Source organism: Portunus trituberculatus, chromosome 41, assembly GCF_017591435.1.
Source record: "Portunus trituberculatus isolate SZX2019 chromosome 41, ASM1759143v1, whole genome shotgun sequence".
In the NCBI taxonomy this organism is placed as follows: Eukaryota; Metazoa; Arthropoda; class Malacostraca; order Decapoda; family Portunidae; genus Portunus; species Portunus trituberculatus.
Window position 1 is genome coordinate 2,111,497 of NC_059295.1, and position 23,727 is coordinate 2,135,223.

A 23,727-nucleotide genomic window follows, 5' to 3' on the forward strand; every position below is an offset into this window, starting at 1 on the left:
AGAGAGAGACCTGCTGGCAAGTAGAGGGTGTGGGGCAGTAATAGGAGGCAGAGAAGCCTTCACAAAAACTTGTCTTCTGTGCCAGGTAAGTATGATTTGCTCAGTGGGCAGAGGGAGAGCGTGAGGTTTCCATGCAAGAAAGACACGTCCTGGGAGGAAGCTCCCCTGTTGATGAACTCTCTGAAGTCACTAGTCCCAGCTCTTTTCCCCTTAGAGCTGTGCGTAGATCGACCTTCTATTCTATGGGCCTTGAATACAACAAGGGAAGATGTTAGGTGAGGCTGCATATGTATACGAACGATACATGTACAGTGCTTTACGTACATTGTTGTCGTTATTACACACCAACTTAACGAATTACTGTACGTACTGTATTTGTAAGTGACGCCACAGACCCCATGATATGATGAAAAATCCACAGAATGTATCTACGAGTATGTATAAAATCTGCGAAACAATGAAGTCGCAAAAGTCGAACTGCGAAATAGCGAGGAACACTGTATATATATATATATATATATATATATATATATATATATATATATATATATATATATATATATATATATATATATATATATATATATATATATATATATATATATATATATATATATATATATATATATATATATATATATATATATATATATATATATATATATATATATATATATATACAGGCAACCCCGCTTAACGAAGGTTCACACAACGAAATTTCGCTACAACGAAGGTTTCATTTTACTACCATCTGCTCGTTTAACGAACACCAAACTCGCTTTAACCCTTAACTTCCGGCGGTCGTATATAAACGTTTGCGTCAGAACGTCCGAAGTGACGGGATTCGTCCCAGTAATCAAGATTTTTCCGGCGTAATTTTAAGTCTCGCGCTCTCTTGAGGCGGATGGTGAGTAGAAGTATCTGGCATCTTTTACCACACAAGTGTTTCCACAAGAGCTCCTAATTTTAGAGGTAACTGAACTGTTTTCCCGTTTTATGGGCGACACTTGGCAACTCCGGTGACGTGCTGGGTAGAAAGGTCAGTGATAACAGCGAAGGATCGGGTCAGATTGTAAATCACCATGGAGCAAGGCAGAACCCTTTTACTTAGCAGTGGTTCTGAGCTAGAAGAAAGTGACAGTGAATATATAGAAGAAGAAGCTGGGGAAAGTGAAGAGACTAGTAGTGAGGACACGGATGTAGAGCATCATTCACCTGCTTTCTCAGGAGAACAGACAGAGAGACAGAGACTCTTACACAGTATAAGGGACAGTGAAGGCAATAATGATGAAGAACAGACTCCAGATAATGTGTCAAGGACACAGAGTGTTTCTAGGAGACGAGGCATGCGCGTGCTCCTCGCGTTCTGGGAGGCGATCAAGGGGCGTGGCAGAGGTGGCGCGAGACCCCGACCTGTCTTTCAATGGAGGAATTCAATGATGATTTTTCCCAGTTATGCCTGATTTATCTGTGTCTCCTGGCATAACAGCTGAATTCCCTCCTGTGCAACACAATTGTGACTATTTCATGGCGTTTCTCAGTGATGCTTTCTTGGACCATATAGTGAGTGAGAGCAACACTTTTCATGATGAAGAAACAGCAGATGATGATGATGTGCCCCATAGCTCTCACGAGAAAGAGTGGAAAACATCACAAGAAATGAACTCCTGACGTTCATAGCCGTCACGCTTCTTATGAGTCATTCGAGAAAAGCTTTGAGGTAACTCATCTGAGTCACACACGCGGGCCTACACACATCAACACTTGTCAGAGAGAGAGAGAGAGAGAGAGAGAGAGAGAGAGAGAGAGAGAGAGTAATGCACACACACACACACACACACACACACACACACACACACACACACACACACACACACACACACACGTGTCTCAGAAATCAGTGATATATGACACACACACACACACACACACACACACACACACACACACACACACACACACACACACACGTGTCTCAGAAATCAGTGATAATATGTCCTTCCTTCCTCTCTCTCTCTCTCTCTCTCTCTCTCTCTCTCTCTCTCTCTCTCTCTCTCTCTCTCTCTCTCTCTCTCTCTCTCTCTCTCTCTCTCTCTCTCACACACAGAGAGAGAGAGAGAGAGAGAGAGAGAGAGAGAGAGAGAGAGAGAGAGAGAGAAGTCTCTCGGGCTGTTTCCTCTTGACTGGTCACACCGTTCCGGAGGAGGAAACTTTGATAAAACAATAACTAAACTCTCAGACGTCATATCGAGCTGGAAAGTACATCATTGTATTCAGAATAACACAGAGAAAATAATTATCAGTATTCAAACTGTGTTCTGACAATTTTTAGGTGTACCATTTTTCCCCGTCATTAGACAGGAAAAAATATTTTAATCCCCGGAAGTTAAGGGTTAACAAAGATTTATCCAGGTAATTTTTTCCAAGTTTGAAAGCCCCGCTGTATCACGCAAACCGACAGGCTTTTGAATACACCAGGAGCTGCCAATACTAAGGCCTGCCTCAGGAGAAATCCCGGGACATTTGTGGAATCAAGATCAAGATCAAGAACAAGCCTTTTGTGGACAACACGCGCACCACTCTCTCCCCTGTTCAGAACATTAACAGCATCAGCAACAGCTCGTCTTCCCTAGCTCAATTTACCACCAAAACGCCCTCCAATGTGGCCTAGCGTTCCTAAGAAGACCAGGAAGTCTCTTACTCTCGAAGTGAAGCTGGATATTATTCACAGACACGAGAGAGGCGAGAAAACTATAGCAATACTCGCCACCATCTTGCCTCCATTTACTGTCTCTACTATTTTCAAGTCAGCAGACTCTATTAAGAAGGCTGATGAGAGTATCTTCCTTGCAAGCTAAAAGAACCACCTGAACTCATGACTCTACAATGGATAAAATGGAAAGCCTTGTGGAAATGTGGTACATAAGTTTTGTATGTGATACAATGATACGCCCTTTGTTTACATTCCACAGGTTGCCCGTTAGTATTTTTTCTGTTTCACTCTCCCTCCCTTCATAAACTTAAGATCATCATGTTACGTTCACGAATTAAACTGGTAAGATTGCCATCAGGGAGCTGGTGAACAATAACAATAAAAAAAAAAAACACTGCAGGTTCAACTGGTGAAGAAATGCAAAAGGGTGCACTTTAAAAAGCTATTTTGATAACCCATAATGAAATTGACACACATATATAACATGAAACATGAAACACAGGAAAATGACATACACATATACATATAACACAGTAATAAATACAACAATAAAGAACCCAACTTAATACCTAACAATAATCCTAATCCTATATAGAGGCCATGTGGAAAACACGGGACGAGGGGAAGTGATACTTATGCGGTGTCGCAGTGGTGAAGTGCTGGGTGATGGTTGATCCCACGGTAGACCCAAGAGGCGTTGTGTTCACTGGTTGAGTCCTGGACCTCAACTTCCTTTCCAGAAAGCCAAGATCTGGCTTAACACTTCTGGTTGAGTCGAATGGGGCCGCGTGAATCCAACTTCGGGACAGTAGCGGGCTTCATGAAACGGTGACGTGGAGGGTTCATGAGACGGTGGCGTGGAAGGTTCACGAGACGGTGACGTGGAAGGGAGGCGGAGAGGTGGCGAACGAGGTAACAAGCGGAGGAGGTGATGGTAGTGGAGTATGTTACGGGCGGGCCGTAACATTTCCTCCCCCCTAAGACCTCCGTAATGGGCTCATGAAGGAGGTGAGACGGGAGATCTTGATAAGGCGTCGGCGATGATGTTGTCCACCCCCTTGATATGGTGGACTTCCAAGTTGAAGGGTTGAGTTAACAAGGCCCACCTAAGAATGCGTTGGTTTCGGTTCTTCATGGCGTGAAGGAAGGCCAGAGGATTGTGATCGGTGAAGACCTTCGTAGTTTGAGGACCAGGATGAAGGTAGCACTCAAAACGTTGGAGCGCCAGGACGAGTGCCAGAGCCTCCTTCTCGATGGTGGAGTAGTTGAGTTGATGTTTCTTCAGCTTGGCGGAGTGATAGGCGATGGGATGGAGGATGCCGCTTGTGGGGTCCGTTTGTAGTAGGACAGCACCCACTCCAACTCCACTCGCGTCCACTTGTAGATGGAAGGGGCGGGAGTGATCCGGCGTCCAGACCACTGGTTCCGAGGAGAGGAACGCCTTGAGGTGTTGGAAGGCTTGGTCACAGGTCGGGGTCCAGTGGAAGGGACGGAAGTGCTGATAAGGTCCGTCAGGGGCGGCCAGGGTGGAGAAGTTCTACAGAATCGTCTGTAGAAACCAGCCATCCCCAAGAACCTCATGAGAGCTTTCCTGGTGGTAGGGACAGGAAGCCAAGGATGGCCTCCACGTTAGCTCTCTTGGGCGAACCTTGCCGTTCCCACCACATGTCCCAGGTAGACCACCGTAGACTTCCCGAAGGTGGACTTGGCCAGGTTGATTGTAAGCCCGGCTTCCTGCAACCGACCCATCAGCCTCCGAAGACGGGTCAGATGTGTCGCCCAGTCGTCCGCAGTCACCACCAGGTCGTCCAGATATGCAGATGTTCCCTCCAAGTCCTGGGTGATGTAATTTATAGCCCTCTGGAAGGTGGCGGGAGCATTAGACAAGCCAAAGGGCATCACTGTGTATTGGTATAGTCCGAAGGGGGTGATGAAGGCGGATATTATTTGGGCCTCGTCCGAGAGGGGAATCTGGTAGTAACCTTTAAGTAAGTCTATAGTGGTTACAAATTTGGCTACTCCTATACTATCTATAAGGTCCTCTATCAAGGGCAATGGGTAGGAGTCTGGCACCGTCACTTTATTTAATTTCCTGTAGTCGGTGCAAAATCGACTACTACCATCTGGCTTAGATGTTAACAGGCAGGAGAAGCCCAGGGAGATATACTAGGTTCTGCAAGGTGATGACAGAGCAGATAGTCTACCTCTTTTTTCATCAAGTCTCTTTTAATGGGTGAAATGCGATAGGCTGGTTGTCTTATAGGCTTGATGTCATTAGATATTAATGTTATGTCATGTTGGATAGTATTACAAAGTCCTGGAAGGTCACCTGTGATTTCTGAAAAGTCTAGCAATAACTTTTTAAGATCAGACTGTTGTGAAGGTGTTAAGGAAAGAAACACCTCATCAAGGTTGGACATGATTTGGCTGTTTGAGGGCGTCCTTTAGGTGACGAGAAGAGGAATTCGATGTCGGACTCTTCCTCGGGGGCACAGGACCAGACTCCTTCCTACCAGACATACAGGTACAGTGCGAGACAAGTCGTCCTCTGGTTCTCTGGAGTGGTAAGGTTTCATTAGATTAATATGAACTAGTTGGGAATCCTTACGACGGTCAGGAGTGTGGACCACATAATTTAATGGACTTAGTTTTTGAGCCACAACATAAGGTCCCATGAACTTACTGTGAAGAGCATTGCCTGGAGTGGGGAGAAAAGTAAAACCTTGTCTCCTGGTTTGAAACTTCTCATGACAGATTTGGGAAGAGAATTCTGTTGCATTTTAGTTTGAGATTTGAGGAAGTTTGATTTAGCAAAAGATCTGACTTCACTGATTTTATTCTTAAGGTTACTGATGTAGTCAGACACACTGGGGCTTGAAGGAGTATTTTGAGTAAACCATTGATCCTTTAATATTTTGAGAGGCCCCCTGATCTGTCTACCATAGAGTAATTCAAAAGGGAGTAACCTAAAGAATCTTGAGGAGATTCTCTTAAAGCGAAGAGAAGGAAAGAGATACTTTCATCCCAGTCTCCTTGATGCTCCAAGCAATACTTCTTCATCATGGATTTTAATGTTTGGTGAAACCGCTCCAGACAGCCTTGGGATTGGGGTGGTAAGCCGAGGAGGTAACATGGTCGATGTTTAGCTCATTCACTATCTGTTGGAAAAAATTGCTAGTGAAATTGCTACCCTTGTCAGACTGAATTTGTTTTGGAATTCCTACCGAGGTGAAAAATGTATTAGATGTTTTACAATGGTCTTTGATGTGATGTTCTTAAGAGGGAATGCTTCAGGGTACCTGGTAGTGGGATCCATGAGGGTTAACAAATACTGATTCCCTCGTTTGGTTTTGGGTAAGGGCCCTACGCAGTCTAGAATGATCTTTTCGAAGGGCTCCGTCTGAACTGGAATAGGCGTCAGAGGAGCTGGCACAAGGCGTTCGTTAGGCTTACCCACAATTTGACATATGTGACATGTTTTTACATAGTGTGACACATCCTTTTTCATTCCTGGCCAAAAAAATGTTGAAGAGCCTTCTTGTAGGTTTTTTGGATGCCTAGATGACCTGACAATCCATCATGAGCTAGTTCTATAATGGCTGGTCTTACAGACAAGGGATGACAACTTGATGTGTTTCTGACCAGGTGTCTAGTTGTTTCAGTTCAGGAGGTCTGTAGGCACGCATCAGGACTCCTTCCTGATAATAAAAACAAGGCAATTTAGACATATCCTTTGTCTCACTGGCAACATGTCTGATCTTAGCCAAAGTGAGATCCTGTTCCTGAGCATTAATCAAATTCTCCTTTGAAATGATGTTATTGTACAAGTTGTCAGTAGAGGCAATCATTGGTGGAGGAGGTGATGAAAGGGCAGGGGACTTGGACTGAGACCTGGTGACTGCACACACTGGGAAGAAGTGAGGGATGTTTCGTCCAGGGTCTTAGTGGGACTTTCTGTTAAGGGAGAATCAAGAACAATTAAGTTTGGAACAGCCAAGTTACCCGCAAGATCATTACCCAGTACAAGATGTACCCCGGTACTGGCAGTTCACCAGGTTTAATGGCTACCTCAACCTCTCCTGAAATGAACGGGCACTGTAAGCTAATATTAGCCAAGGGATAGGAGAGCTGTGATTCGAGACCTGTAAGGATCACCTTCTCCCAGTGAAAGCCTGTTTGATGTTAGGGATGACATCTTCCCTTAAGATGGATTGGGCAGCACCTGTATCACGCAGAACCTTGACATTTATTGCCTTGTCTTTACCATCAGTCAGGGACACTTTACCTTGATACATGTACGAGTCATAAAGTTCTAGAGGAGAGTTGACAGGGTTAGCTAGGGCCACTGGTTTCTTGTTCTCAAATGTGTTAGGTTTAGGGGCCACAAAAGAAAGTTGACGTTGAGAGGCCTTGCAATTTGGGTGTCTACATTTTTGGATCGTGTGTCCTGGTTTCTTACAGTATGTACACCAGGGGGAATTATATGCATTTGGCGAGAATCCGGTCGGCTTACCACCCGCGCCCCAAAACCTTCCCCAAAGGAGGACCTAACATTAGATAGTGAACCACGACCTCTACTACCCAGGGATCCCATCAACAAAGCAAACGCATCAGCCACTTTAGCGGCAGACATAAGATCACTCTCTCCCGTTCTTCCACATGCCTCAGAATATTAAAGGGTAACTTGTTCTTCCATTCTTCCAGGACCATTAGATTGAGCAACTCCGAAAAGGTGGTAATGTTAAGGGCGGCTAACCATTTCTTAAATTGTCTTAGTTTCTCACTAGCAAATTCAACATAGGTGTGAGACTCTGGTTTCACATACTTTCGAACTGTTGTCTGTATCCATCAGAAGTGATAGAGTAGGCGTCTAGAATGTTACCTTTGATCTCTTCATATTCTACCTCATCACTAAGGCCGTTGTATACCCTATAAGCTTTTCCTACTAGCTTAGGGACAAGGAGAGACACCCACTGATCCTTGGGCCATTTATTCCTATTAGCAATGCTCTCAAAAGCGCGAAATGACCCGTCAACATCAGATTCATCAAAAGGGGGAACTAGCGGAGCAGCTGTAGCAGGATTAAAGCTTGCTAACTTTTTCTTTATATCTATTTCTTCCCTCTAAACTTAGCGTCATTTCGTAGGGCTAACTCCTGAATTTCTAACTCTTTCTCCTGCCTTCTAAGTTGTAACTGAAATTCTCTCTCTTTTTTCCTGTAGTTCTCTCTCTTTATCTTTATCTTCTTTTCTGCCTGTAGTTGCATTTGTTTTCCTGTAGTTGCATTTCTTTTGCTTCTTTTTCTGCCTGTAGTTGCATTTGTTTTTCATGCATCCGGTATTCTAGTTTAAGCTTCTCAATTTCCCACTGACTTATCCTACTCTTATCCTGTTCTTCCTGGGGACTGTGTATTATAGTCCTCGTAGAGGCTGACATGGGAGTTAACTCTTCTATGGCATTTCCTAGCAACTGACCTTCTTGCACTAGATGTTCAACAACTACATTCTTAATGACCTCTTTAGTCATCTGAGACGTGATGGGAACATCAAAATGTTTAGCGATGGTCTTCCATTGGTCCTTCTTTATATTAGCATCTTTAAGTTGTTCCAGAGAAGGGTCGGCACAAAATCTTCAACGTTAAACTGAGCGGAAGCCATATTAAATAGATGTTAAACCACAACAAAAAAAAAAATGATAAGCGAATTACTTAAGTGAGGAACTTGGCAGAGTGATAATAAAGGCAACCTTGGAAATTACCTAGATTATACTTAAGTAAACACTTATGAGTACAATCACTAATGAGGGGTAAACTAGAGAGTTACGGCATTAAGAGGGATCCGGATTACTCTAGTTACGAGACTTGAGAGTGAGGAGCGAATTGTACTGAGACTTGTTATTGATAAGGAGGCGGATTAGTCTGAGAGACTAGTTAAAATGGCCGATTCTAACTAGCGAGAAAAATGATCCGCGAAGTGAGGGATTGAGGGTTCGCATGAACATATGATGATCCCAACACTTGGATAACACTTATTACACACCTGCCTATGTGCAAAAAGTAGAGATAAGTGCTATCGGTGAACACGCCTTTCTACCTGGTTTCCTGCTCTACCACTGCTATGCGATACCAATGAAAGTCACGAAGCACGTTTAACCCAAAAGGAGCTACTTGATCGCACAAAGGTAAATTTAAACCACACGCAGAGTAAGTCACAGAAAAAAACCCATCAAAGTCACAACACCACAGAAACACAAGCAATCACAGAAAAAAAAGTCACTGGAAAAATGGAACACTGAACATGGGTTATAATAGTCCTGTCACGGTCGCCAATTGTTACGTTCACCGGTTAAACTGGTGAGATTGGCATTGGGGAGCCAGTGAACAATAACAATAAAAAAAAAAAAACACTGCAGTTTCAACTGGTGAGGAAATGCAAAAGGGGGCACTATAAAAAGCTATTTTAATAACCCATAATGAAATTGACACACATATATAACATGAAACATGAAACACAGATATATAACATGAAACACAGGAAAATGACATACACATATACATATAACACAGTAATAAATACAACAGTAAAGAACCCAACTTAATACCTAACAATAATCCTAATCCTATATAGAAGCCATGTGGAAAACACGGGACGAGGGGAAGTGATACTTATGCGGTGTCGCAGCGGTAAAGTGCTGGATGATGGTTGATCCCATGGTAGACCCAAGCGGCATTGTTTTCACTGGTTGAGTCCTGGACCTCAACTTCCTTTCCAGAAAGCCAAGATCTGGCTTAACACTTCTGGTTGAGTCGAATGGGGCCGCGTGGATCCAACTTCGGGACAGTAGCGGGGCTTCATGAAACGGTGACGTGGAGGGTTCATGAGACGGTGGCGTGGAAGTTTCACGAGACGGTGACGTGGAAGGGGAGGCGGAGAGGTGGCGAACGAGGTAACAAGCGGAGGAGGTGATGGTAGTGGAGTATGTTACGGGCAGGCCGTAACAATCAACATTATAAAGTTATGTACATACATACATTAGTGTACATTATAATGACTTATATTAAACTGCCTAAATGTTTAATTTCATAGTTTTTACTGTCATTAAGCCTTTCACTGTACTATGATGCACTCTCACTTTGTTTTCTCTCAATGGAAGTTTAAGTCAGGGGTTAAACTTGTTATAATCGGTTTGCTTAACGAAGTGTTTTTTAGGAACGTAACCCCTTCGTTAGCGAGGTTATATATATATATATATATATATATATATATATATATATATATATATATATATATATATATATATATATATATATATATATATATATATATATATATATATATATATATATATACTGAACCTGTGAAGCTCAGTTTCTTGTACTGGGCCTAAGTGAAGCTTAGGCCGAGTAAGGGGAGAAAAGAAAGATGTAACAAATCCAAGGGGGGAGTGATGAATACACCAAGCTTAACCCCTTCATTACCGACTCCGTGATCGCGTACCAACCCCTCCCCTGCAGAGTTTTTGGCGCTTCTCATAATTTGTAGGTAGTCTAATGTTCATTTCTATGCCCATATTTAGTCATCTAAGTATTATTTTTCATGTCTTTTGATAGATTTGGCTCATGGGATGTTTCAAAGTCAAACACACACACTGATGGGTGGGGGTTCACATCACCAGCCACCACGGGCCAACGTCCTTGAAACACAAGGTGCCAATTAGTCAATTTGTCACTGTCGTAAATTACAACCATACAAACCGAGAAATATGGAGCTGGGTATCATTACTAAGCAATGAAGCATACGTACTTCATCGGTTCGGCAAAGTTGACATGAAGTACTATGGTACCTCATCGGTAATGAAGGGGTTAACAAAGTAGACCCTTTAATTCAATAACAACTCATCACAGTCAGATAACTTCCTACCTAGCCTACCTATAAGATGGGAGACCTATGGAAACCGTGGGTAACTCAGCTGTAGATGAGGGCGTGAGGGTGCGGGTGGTGGCGTCCCGAGAGGTAAAAATGGCGGCCCGTCCCTTGCGGCGTCCTGCTTCTCTCTCTCTCTGTCTCTCTGCCTGGTTGGGCCTGCTGTGCTGGAAGTGGCAGAAGGTTCCACAGGAACGGTGCTGTAAACATAGTGATTATCTCATGAGTTGCTCTTATCAGACCACGTGGCGTATTGCAGCTCTTCCTGGAGAGTGTTGGAGAGTGTACCTCGAAACGAGAGTGGGGTGATGTTCTGAGGACGAAGCCACCACGCTCCTCACCTTATAAGGTGGCAGCCATGATGACTGCGCACGCAGCCCTACGTCATCTCCCTTTTCCCCCTACAGGGACTCCCTATATAAGAATTCCTAGCTACACATATGAAAGGGAAGATGAGAATTTGGACTAAATAAATACCCTAAGAGTGGGTAATAATCCCACTCCAGTACTGCTACTCGGTACATGGCTTTTTCCTCAGGGAAAACAAATCCTCGTCTTCTCTTTTACAACAACAACAAATTAGCACACGCATAACAATCCACGTAATCGCGATACACCACCGTGAGCACACATAACCATTTAGAGCTATACACAGTGTCCAGGGTATCTGTGGTATTACTGCCCTTTGTTTCAACATTTCACACTCTACTGTTTCCCACTTAGTGCGAGACCTTGACGTCTGTACCGGTCCGGCAGGACCTGACCTCCCGGTTGGTGTTGTGCCACCACTTCCCATCAGTCCAGGAGTACAGGGGCGGAGTAGAGAGGCCGACGTAGTCCTCTCCAAGGCCTTATTCTGTGGGGACTGGATTCAGGAGGCCCCTCCTCCTGAACATTCCAGCCACCCCCAACAGTGGCGGTCTCCATCCCCAGCAGCGGGTTAGATGTAGCTGCAAAAGAAGTATAGGGCAGTCACAAGATTCCAATGTCCCTAGGGGTCTATACATTTAGTATTCTTCTATAAATCTCCTTACTGGCCGTCTCTCACGAGACGGTCTGGGCTCCTCTACCTCATTGTCTTCTTCCTCCTCATCGGAAGGCACTACAATTTCTTCCACGTCTACCACGTACCCTTCATCGGTTACATATTTTCTCACTCGGTCAGCTGCTCTATGGAGTATTTTGCCATTGAACACATTTTCCACTTCATATGACACTCCATCTAAATTCACCTTTTTAACCTTATACGGTCTAATCCACTTGAGGCCAAGTTTTCTATCAGCTGACGAACCAAACTGTTCCCTTTTTATCCACACCAAATCATCTACCTCGACTCTTTGGTCCTTCCGGCCAATGTTCGCTCTAGCTAACCACTTCCTGCTATTTGCACAGGATGCTTGTCTCACTGCCTCCAAGGCTGTATTAATGTCTATTTCATCATCCACCTGGGGTAAAGTAGTTCCCACATAGCGAGGAGCATGGCGCCGGAAGAAAAGGAAATAGGGCTGTTCGCCAGTGGTCTCGTGTACGGCTGCATTAAGGATCTGCTGACACTGCGTGAGGCACTCGGACCACCTGTGTGGTTGTCCTTTCTTGAGAGACGCTAGCACTGACTTCATGGTTCGGTGTAACTGTTCGGTGATAGAGTTCCCACATGGATGGTATGGGGTGGAAAACACCATCTCTATCCCATGCGTACGACAGAGTTCTGTCAACAATTGTGAGCGGAACTCGCACGCATTGTCAGCTAAGAGTACCTTTGGTACCCCATAGTCTCCCAAGTAACTCTTAATAACCCTAACTACCTCCTCAGCGTGTCTGGACCGTAACTTCACCAACTTTACAAATCTTGAAAAGTGATCTATGATGGTTAATACGTACTTATAACCTCCTCTGGCTGGAGTCATTTCAGTAATATCGATACTAATTCTTTCCAAAGGTTGATTTACAGGAGGCAATTCCTGGTATGTCTTTTGTAAAGCTGGTGCAGTTTTCATTGTTGACAAATTATACATTCTCTGATAAATTTCTTTATGTCTGATCTTTGATTTGGCCAGTAAAAATATTCTTCAGCTTTTAACATGGTTTTTAGTTGTCCTAAATGTCCAGACTCTTTTCCATGGGCCAATACAATAGCTTGTTTCTTTAGTGTCTGGGGTACAACCAATAAATATAGGATGGTTCCATCTTTCTTTTGTTTGGAGTAATATAACACTCCATCGTGAACAATAAACTGATTTAAAACGACAGGGGAGTATCTGGCACGTGGTATTCTTCCTCCTTCTAAATATTCCTTCATCTCTCTCCATCTAGGTTCTGCTATCTGAGCTTGAATGAATTCATCGGTGGTCAAACCTAGAAATGAATCTTGACCTACCACATTTACTACCTGAACAAGGCGACTCAGTTGGTCGGCCACTACATTCTTCCTGCCTGCTTTGTACTCTATTTTAAACTGAAAATCACGCATCTCCAGAATCCATCTGTTCATACGTGGAGATTTTGTTCGTTCTTTATCAACCTGTCCTGAGACGGCACGTCATCAGCATCGGTCCTTACGGTAACCAAAGCTAGTTTACATTTCAACCTTGTCATAAACTCGATGGGGTCGTCTTCCACCGAATATTTTTAACTATCTGTTGCCTTTCTCTATTATCTATTGAGCAACTTTCTACCTGTGAGAAAAAAACAGCCAACCGGCCAACTCCTTCTACTCCATTCAAGTGACGCAGTTCAAGGACGGGAATGTCACGGGGCTTCATGAGGCATTTAACAGGGTAACTCGCAGGCCTCTCCCTGTTCTCTCTCACGCCCTCTCATCCCACCGCAGCCACCATCTATACTGAACCTTCGTGAGGCTCAGTCTCTTGTACTGTGCCTAAGTGAAGCTTAGGCCGAGTAAGGGGAGAAAAGAAAGATGTAACGAATCCAAGGGGGGAGTGATGAACACACCAAGCTTAACAAAATAGACCCTTTAATTCAATAACAACTCATCACAGTCAGATAACTTCCTACCTAGCCTACCTATAAGATGGGAGACCTATGGGGGGAGAAACCGTGGGTAACTCAGCTGTAGATGAGAGGGCGTGAGGGTGCGTGTGGTGGCGTCCCGAGAGGTAAAAATGGTAGCCCGTCCCTCGCGGCGTCCTGCTTCTCTCTCTCTCTGTCTCTCTGCCTGGTTGGGCCTGCTGTGCTGGAAGTGGCAGAAGGTTCCACAGGAACGGTGCTGTAAACGTAGTGATTATCTCATGAGTTGCTCTTATCAGACCACGTGGCGTATTGCAGCTCTTCCTGGAGAATGTTGGAGAGTGTACGTCGAGACGAGAGCGGGGTGATGTTCTGAGGACGAAGCCACCACGCTCCTCACCTTATAAGGTGGCAGCCATGATGACTGCGCACGCAGCCTACGTCATCTCCTTCTCCCCTACAGGGACTCCTATATAAAATTCCTTAGCTACACATATGAAAGGGAAGATGAGGATTTGGACTAAATAAATACTCTAAGAGTGGGTAATAATCCCACTCCAGTACTGCTACTGTACATATATATATATATATATATATATATATATATATATATATATATATATATATATATATATATATATATATATATATATATATATATATATATATATATATATATATATATATATATATATATATATATATATTTTTTTTTTTTTTTTTTTTTTTTTTTATTTACATTACAAGGGCACTGGCCAAGGGAAAACAAAGTGTTGTAAAAAAAAAAAAAAATCCCGCTGGTTGCCAGGCCCTGTTGAGAGGAAAGTAGGAGAAAGAGAAAAAACAAAAAAATCTAAAAGGAGGGTCCAGTTAACGTAAGAGGTGTCTTGACACTCCTCTTTTGAAAGAGTTTAAGTCATAGGCAGGTGGAAATACAGACACAGGTAGAGAGTTCCAGAGTTTACCAGTGTAGGGAATGAAGGAGTGAAGATACTGGTTAACTCTTGCATTAGGAAGATGGACAGAATAGGGATGAGAAGAAGTAGAGAGTCTTGTGCAGCGAGGCCGCAGGAGGGGAAGGCAAGCAGTTAGCAAGTTCAGAAGAGCAGACAGCATGAAAACAGCGGTAGAAGACAGATAAAGATGCAACATTGCGGCGGTGACTTAAAGAATCAAGACAGTCAGTTAGAGGAGAAGAGTTGATAAGACGAAAAGCTTTAGATTCCACCTTGTTTAGTAAAGCTGTGTGTGGATCCCCAGACATGAGAGCCATACTCCATACACGGGCGGATGAGGCCCTGTACATAGCAAGCAGCTGGGAGGAGAGAAAATGGACGAAGACGCCACAGGACACCTAACTTCTTGGAAGCTGATTTAGCAAGAGTAGAGATGTGAAATTTCCAGTTTAGATTTTTAGTGAAGGATAGACCGAGTGTGTTTAATGTAGAGGAGAGGGAAGTTGAGTGTTATTGAAGAAGAGAGGATAGTTGTCTGGAAGGTTATGTCGAGTAGATAGTTGTAGAAATTGAGTTTTGAGGCATTGAACAAAACCAGGTTTCTCTGCCCCAATCAGAAACAAGTGAAAGATCAGAAGTTAGGCGTCCTATAGCATCTCGCCTTGAGTCATTTAATTGTTGTTGGGTTGGGCGTCTGTTGAACGCTGTTGAATAATGCAAGGTGGTATCATCAGCATAGGAGTGGATAGGGCATTGAGTCAGATTTAGGAGATCATTGATGAATAATAGAAAGAGAGTGGGTGATAGGACAGAACCCTGTGGAACACCACTGTTGATAGTTTTAGGGAAGAACAGTGACCGTCTACTACAGCAGCAATAGAACGATCGGAAAGGAAACTGGAGATGAAGGTACAGAGAGAAGGATAGAATCCGTAGGAGGGTAGTTTAGAAATTAAAGATTTGTGCCAGACTCTATCGAAGGCTTTCGATATGTCAAGGCCGACAGCAAAGGTTTCACCGAAGTCCCTAAAGAGGATGACCAAGATTCAGTTAGGAAAGTAAGAAGATCACCAGTAGATCTGCCTTTACGGAAACCATACTGGCAATCAGAGAGAAGGTTGTGAGCTGATAGATGCCTCATTATCTTCCTATTAAGGATAGACTCAAAGGCTTTAGAAAGGCAGGAAATCAAAGCTATAGGGCGGTAGTTAGAAGGATTGGAGTGGTCACCTTTTTAGGGACAGGTTGAATGTGAGCAAACTTCCAGCAAGAAGGATAAATAGAAGTAGAGAGACACAGATGAAAGAGTTTGACCAGGCAGTGAGCGAGTTCGGAAGCACAGTTTTGAGAACAACAGGAGGGACTCCATCCGGACCGTAAGCCTTCCGAGAATCAAGGCCAGAGAGGGCCAGGAAAACGTCTTTATAAAGAATTTTAATTTTAGGGATGAAGTAGTCAGAGGGTGGAGGAGTAGGAGGAATATGCCCAGAATCATCCAAAGTTGAGTTGGTAGCAAAGGTTTGAGCGAAGAGTTCAGCTTTAGAAAAGAAGAGACAGCTGTAGAGCCATCTGGATGAAGTAAAGGAGGAAAGACGAAGAAGTAAAGTTGTTAGAGATATTATTGGCTAGATGCCAGAAATCTCGAGAGGAGTTAGAATTGGAAAGACTTTGACATTTTCTATTGATGAAAGAGTTTTAGTAAGTTGGAGAATAGATTTGGCATGATTACGGGCAGAAATATATAGGGCATGAGTTTCAGCAGTTGGATGGCTACGGATATATATATATATATATATATATATATATATATATATATATATATATATATATATATATATATATATATATATATATATATATATATATATATATATATATATATATATATGCACAGTGGAGACTCAATACTCGAATGTCTTAATAGTCAAACTTTTTAATACTTGAATACAAAAGTTTGATTTAATACTCAAAAAAATAGCTGATACTTGAACGTCCCCACATGGGGTTGTAAACAAAGGCTCCTTGATTTCTCCTCCCCCCCTCTGCCAATTGTGCTGCTGTGGTTGTTAGAATAACATTCTCATATGTTCCGTCTGTAGCTTTTCATTTATAAACTTACAATAACACCAAAGGCTTATTAGTGTTGTTATAAACTTACAATAACACCAAAGGCTTATTAGTGGTGAAAATATCTGGTAATCGAACGACCACACACAAAGCTTTGTTCTCTCCCTGCCTGCAGTTGTGTTTTTCCCATTTTAATACCGGCTTTGCTGACAATACTGGTAAAATGATATACCAGATGTCGGTGTGCATCCCTAGACTTGCCGCGGTCTTGAAAAAAACAACATCCTTCTGTGTTCTCTAGTCTTTCATTACAAACTTATAATGGCACCAAAGAGGCTTATTAGTGTTGAAAATAAGGAATTGAGTGAGAATGCAAGTGTTAGTGAGCCACTGCACTCCATTAGTGGGTTCACAGGAATCACACAAGGAGAAAAGTTACAAAGATGTTTTTATGGATGGTAATTTGTCTTCTGATGACCTCCCTCCTCTCCATCCTTTACTCCTCCTCTTCTATGTTATCCATCATTGGTGTTCACTTACAGTATCTACAAATCAAATGATAAAAGAAGAATTACATTAAAATTTTTATCAACTTGAGGTTTTGCTAAGATTAGAACAAATTACCTGATTTCTAGGTATCGATACTTGAACTTCTTGATACTCGAACAGCCATTCAGAACTAATTAAGTTTGAGTATTGAGTCTCCATTATATATATATATATATATATATATATATATATATATATATATATATATATATATATATATATATATATATATATATATATATATATATATATATATATATATATATATATATATATATATATATATATATATATATATATATATATATATATATATATACATACAGTAAGGTCTCGAGTTACGTCAGAGTTACATTCCTGAAACATGACGTAAGTCGATTTTGTACGTAACTCGAGTTTTGTACTTTCAAAGCATATTATCGAGTTTTCAACCAATAATTTTTATGGTTATTCAGGTAAGTAAAGGTTATATTGTTATATTGGTATATTATTTACAACTATGTAGGAATATATTGATTAGGGCCGCGAACACGAAGGACTGCAGGTTGCCGAGAGGGGCGGCCTGTGGCCGCCAGGAGGGTGGGCAGGTCGAATGTTGTGACGCCCAGGGCGGACAGCTGGGAGCTTTGTGGAGTGCGGTAGGAGTAGAAGCGTTATATAAGTAAAATGTTATATTGTTATATTATTATATTATATTATATATTATATATATTATATATATATATTATATATTATATATTGTTTTTGTTGTTGATTAGGGCCGCAAACGCGAAGGACTGCATGTTGCCAGAGGGGTGGACGCCGGAGGCCGCCAGGAGGGTGGGCAGGTCGAATGTTGTGACGCCCAGGGTGGCAGCTGGGAGTGTAGTGCAGTGCGGTGGGAGTAGAAGCGTGGGCAGCGGGGCAGGAAATGCAATAGGAAAGGGCAATAGGGATCAGCAGACAAGCGCAGATGGTGCAAGTCAACTGCGAGTGTCGTGTGGCCCAGGCGAAGGCTCCGGAGTTATTATTGTTGTGATAGGTGCGTGAGCCCTCAAGGTCGTCAATCTCCCCGTTGTCATGGTAATGGGCTTCCCATTTTCTTCTTCACTCCCTTACACACAGCTGCTGCCTCCCTTCTCATGTCTTTTAATTATGTCCACTTTTTCTTGTAGCGTAATGGTTTTCCTTTTCTTAGCATCACTGCTATCACTCAGGATTTTTTTTTTTTTTTGGTGCCATTGAGCAAGATACTAAGATAGTCAGCAAACGCAGATGTAGGAACACTCTTGCCAAGGGCAACAGTGTGGTGGAACTGAGGTACGTAGAGTGTTATTGTATTCAAGCATGAGGGAGGCAGTGTGGTGGATAACCACTAGTGACGCCTGGCGGCCAACAATAACAATAAACGATTTATAAATTTTCAATTTTTTAAATCTTAAATTGCCTTATAGTGGACTGACGTAAGTGCGAATTTGACGTAACTCGAGGCCTACGTAACCCGGGACCTTACTGTATATATATATATATATATATATATATATATATATATATATACAGTAAGGTCTCGGTTTACGTCAGAGTTACGTTCCTGAAACATGACGTAAGCCGATTTTGTATTTAACTCGAGTTGCCGTACATTTCAAAGCATATCGAGTTTTCAACCAATCATTGTTTATGGTCATTCAGGTATGTTAAAGGTTATATTGTTATATTATTTACAACTATGTTGGAATATGAAACACAAGCTTTTTTTTTTTGTTGATTAGGGCCACGAACGCGAAGGACTGCAGGCTGCCGAGAGGGGTGGACGCCTGAGGCTGCCAGGAGGGTGGGCAGGTCGAATGTTGTGACGCCCACAGGGCGGACAGCTGGGAGTGTAGTGCAGTGCGGTGGGAGTAGAAGCGTGGGCAGCGGGCAGGAAATGCAATAGGAAAGGGCAATAGGGATTAGCAGACAGGCGCAGACGGTGCAAGTGAGCTACGAGTGTCGTGTGGCCCAGGCGAAGGCTCCGGAGTTGTTATTGTTGTGATGGGTGTGCGAGCCCTCAAGGTCGTCAACCTCCCCGTTGTCATGGTAACGGGCTTCCCATTTTCTTCTTCCCTCCCTCACACACAGCTGCTGCCTCCCTTCTCATGTCTTTTAATTATGTCCTCTTTTTCTTGTAGCATAATGGTTTTCCTTTTCTTAGCATCACTACTGTCACTAAGAAGTTTTCTCTTTAGTGCCATTGAGCAAGATACTAAGAACTTGAGTCAGTAAATGCGATGGTGTGGTGGAACTGAGGCAGGGTGTTATTGTATTCAAGCGTGAGGCGGGCAGTGTGGCGGGCAACCACCAACAATAACAATAAATCCCGCACTTTATGATTTATAAATTTTTTATTTTTTAATCTTAAATTGCCTTATAGTGGACTGACGTAACTCCGAGTTTGACGTAACTCGAGACCGACGTAACCCGGGACTTTACTGCATATATATATATATATATATATATATATATATATATATATATATATATATATATATATATATACACTTCGATCCCGCTATAAACGTGTTCGCAATGAACGATTCTCACAATGAATGAGTGACCGAAAGTATTCAGTCCAAAATTTTCGTTATAATCGAGCACGTTCATTATGAACGAATCGCTTCCGAAAGTGAAGGAAATCCAAGGAGTTCTCGCTATGAACGGCGTTCGCGTCGCTATGAACGGCATTCACGTCGCTATGAACGGCGTTCGCGTCGCTATGACTGGCGTTTGCGTCGCTATGAACGGTGTTCGCGTCGCTTTGAACAGCGCGCGCGTGACGTCGATGCTCATTGTGACGTCATGACTGTCTGCGCCGCTTGGTGGGGAGGGAGAGGGTCAAGGGGGAGGCGGTAGTCAGCTGTCAGCCACTTTTTGTTTCTTTGTGTAGTGCTCCTCCCTCATTCATAGCGGTGTCGGATGTTTACCGTGAGAAAGTGCATTATAGTAGTATACAGACAACCTTTACCATGCCTCGCCCATTGTCTGGGAAACGTAAAGCGATCCCCTTAACAGTGAAAAAGGAGATAATAGAGCGAAAAGAGAAAGGTGGAGGTAACACAGCAATTGGACGTTCATTGGGGTTAAATGAAGCAAGCGTTAGATCTGTGTGGCGCAAAAAGGATGACGTTAAGAAAGCGCTAAAGGCATATGGCACTTTAAATTTAGACTGTAGACTGCGTGACTTTGACCAAGAACTAATAACAATGGAATGTTATCTAGGTCACTGGATAAACCGCAAGGAGGTCGAGGGAGTTTCATTATCAAAATCAGACATAATGGCCACGGCTAGAAGTTTTTACCACACTGCATGCCGCCGTCATCATAAAAATCCAGGCCCATTCAAAGCATTGACAGGGTGGCTGTACCGATTTTTGTGTAGAAAATAAATTAGAAATGTAAAACTGACTGGAGAACAGGCCTCCGCAGATCATGTTGCAGCAGAATCTTACCCAGCAATATTAAAAGGGATAATAGAAGAAGGTGGATATGAACCAAACTTGATCTACAATATGGATGAGGCAGGCTTGCAGTATAAAAAGATGCCCAAATCAACTTTCATCTCAAAAAGCAAGAAAAAGGCTCGAGGCAGGAAAGCAGACAAGAGCAGATTCACTGTTGTTTTTTGTTCTAATCTAACAGGTTCCCATAAAATGAAGCTCCTCATTGTTCACACGTCCGCTCATCCCCGTTGCTATAATCACCTCTCCAGCATGTCACAAGCCAATGTTTACTGGCTAAAGACAGTTAACAGTTGGATGAATTATGCTACAACTCAAGAGTGGTTTCTAAACATGTTTGTAGTGGAGGTTAAAATGAAATATCTGCAGAAGGGGGTCCCATTTAAGGCTTTACTCATCCTAGACAACTGTCCAGCTCATCCGGCTCACCTGGCTGACCTCCATCCCAAAGTAAAGGTGGTTTTTTTACCCCCCTAACATGACGTCATTAATGCAGCCCCTTGACCAAGAGATCATCGCTAATGCTAAAACTTTCTATCAAATGCGTGTTCATGCACACCTTCGACGAGAAACAGAGTTCGGGGTCGAGTTACAACAAATGCTTGATGAAATGTCTGGTGACGAGGACGAGAATGATGAACTCCTTAACCTACCTGTGCCCACACCTGACAACCAGAGTAGTCATGACTCACCTGATGATCCGCCGCCAGCAAACACACCCCAAACACCACAGGAAAGCCAAGCCATTGATTTTGATATTGCACCGAACTCATAGGCTATTACTGTCAAACAATTTTGGAGGAATTTTACGATAAAAAATGCAGTGGATGCACTTGTTGAGGCTTGGGGTGACGTAAACACCTTGAGGTGTGCATGGGAGAAGCTTACTCCCCACCTGGTTACCAGGGTGAAGGGTGCCCAGAGGTTAACCGACACTGTTGAGCAAGCCGCCACAGAAGCGAGAAGAGTTCCAGGGTTCAATAATGTTACGGTTGAAGAAATAAGAGACATTAATGAGGGCGGAAATGAGCAAACAGTTGAAGGAATCATTCAGGAAATCGCTGTAGAAGGCAATTTAGTGAGGGAGCCTGCTGTACTACAGGAAGAAGATATGGCTGAGAAACTTTAACAATGCAACAACTCAGTTCAATTCTTGCTAGTGCTGAAATTTTAAAACACACAGACCTCGAGGTTGAGCAGTCTAAATTAAAAAGGGACGAGTTTTGCTTTGACTTAGAAAAACTTATCAGAAGTTACTGAGAGTCACATGTGGCAAAAATTAATGAAAAAAAGCAAACTTTAATAGATAGCTACATTTGTCAACCCCAGCAAGACCAACCTGAGGTTGTTGAAGTTGATGAACCTCCTCCTAACCTTGAACCTAACCCTGAACCTATGGCAGGACCCTCTGGTGTTCGCCCTATGTCACTTCCTAGTAACGAGGAGTTTGAAGGATTTATGAGGGATGTGAAGAACGACAGCACTAATCCCCTTCAGCGCCTTTGTTCCCTAGGAGTCATTAATCCCTCATCAAGTGAGGACAGTGAGTGACTCCCAACAAGCCTCGGAACTCTCCCCTGTACATAAATCCCCCTAGAATTAAAGTGACAGCAAAGTTACCCTTTATTACCATTTTCTTTATGTGTGCAATGTATTCCATGTTTAAACCCATTTTTTTCCCGGAAAAACAGGTAAAGTAGGGCTGAAAGTTAGGTTTAGGAGAGGGCTGATCGACCTATTAGCCTTTTTTCCATAGGATACATTATTCACTATGAACGAATTCGCTATGAACGACCCCGTTCATCGACCTATTAGACATTTATGGCGGGACCGAGGGTATATATATATATATATATATATATATATATATATATATATATATATATATATATATATATATATACACCTCGGTCCCGCCATAAATCTAATAGGTCGATGAACGGGTCGTTCATAGCGAATTCGTTCATATATATATATATATATATATATATATATATATATATATATATATATATATATATATATATATATATATATATATATATATATATATATACAGGCAACCCCCGTTTAACGAAGGTTCACACAACGAAATTTCGCTACAACGAAGGTTTAATTTTACTACCATCTGCTCGTTTAACGAACACCAAACTAGCTTTAACGAAGTTTTATCCAGGTAGTTTTTTTTTCCAAATTTGAAAGCCCCACCATATCACGCAAGCTGACAGGCTTTTGAATACACCAGGAGCTGCTGGTACTAAGGCCTGTCTTAGGAAAAATCCTGGGACCCCTATAGAATAAAGATGAAGATCAAGATCAAGCCTCTCGTGGACAACACGCGCAACACTCACTCCCCAGTCAAAACATAACAATGTCAGCAGCAGCTTGTCTTCCCTAGCTCAACTTACCACCAAAATGCCCTGCAATTGGCCTAGTGTTCGTAAGAAGACCAGGAAGTCTCTTACTCTCCAAATGAAGCTAGATATTATTCACAGACATGAGAGAGGCCAGAAAACTATAGCAGTGCTGGCCACTATCTTGACTCCATATTATACTGTCTCTATTTTCAAGTCAGCAGACTCTATTAAGAAGGCTGGTGAGACCATATCTTCCTTGCAAGCTAAAAGAACCACCTGAACTCGTGACTCTACAATGGATAAAATGGAAAGCCTTGTGGAAATGTGGTACATAAGTTTTGTATGCAGTATAATGATGCGCACTTTGTTTACATTCCACAGGTTGCCGGTTAGTGTCTTTCCCGTTTCACTCTTCCTCCCTTCATAAAGTTAAGATCATCAGCATTATAAAGTTACATACATACATACATTAGTGTACATTATAATGACTTAAATTAAACTACCTAAATGTTTAACTTCATAATTTTTACTTTCATTAGACCTTTCACTGTACTATGATGCACTCTCGCTTTGCTTACTCTCAATGGAAGTTCAAATCAGGGGTTAAACTTGTTATAATTGGTTCGCTTAATGAAGTTTCGCTTAACGAAGTGTTTTTTAGGAACGTAACCCCTTCATTAAACGGGGTTGCCTGTATATATATATATATATATATATATATAT

General features: G+C 42.4%; 1 protein-coding gene across 9 annotated transcripts in view; it reads left to right on the forward strand.

Moving 5' to 3' along the window:
* Positions 1-23,727, forward strand: part of LOC123517175 (ubiquitin thioesterase otubain-like) — a 392,577-nt gene that overhangs the window by 104,318 nt on the left and 264,532 nt on the right. For 5 of the 9 annotated variants that reach the window (XM_045277169.1, XM_045277172.1, XM_045277171.1 and 2 more), the window contains one exon: positions 13,921-14,010. The exons of the other annotated variants lie outside the window; for them this stretch is intronic. In XM_045277169.1, coding sequence (XP_045133104.1) covers positions 13,921-14,010 — 90 coding nt within the window. The remainder of the gene's footprint in view (positions 1-13,920; positions 14,011-23,727) is intronic. 9 annotated transcript variants of the gene reach the window in all.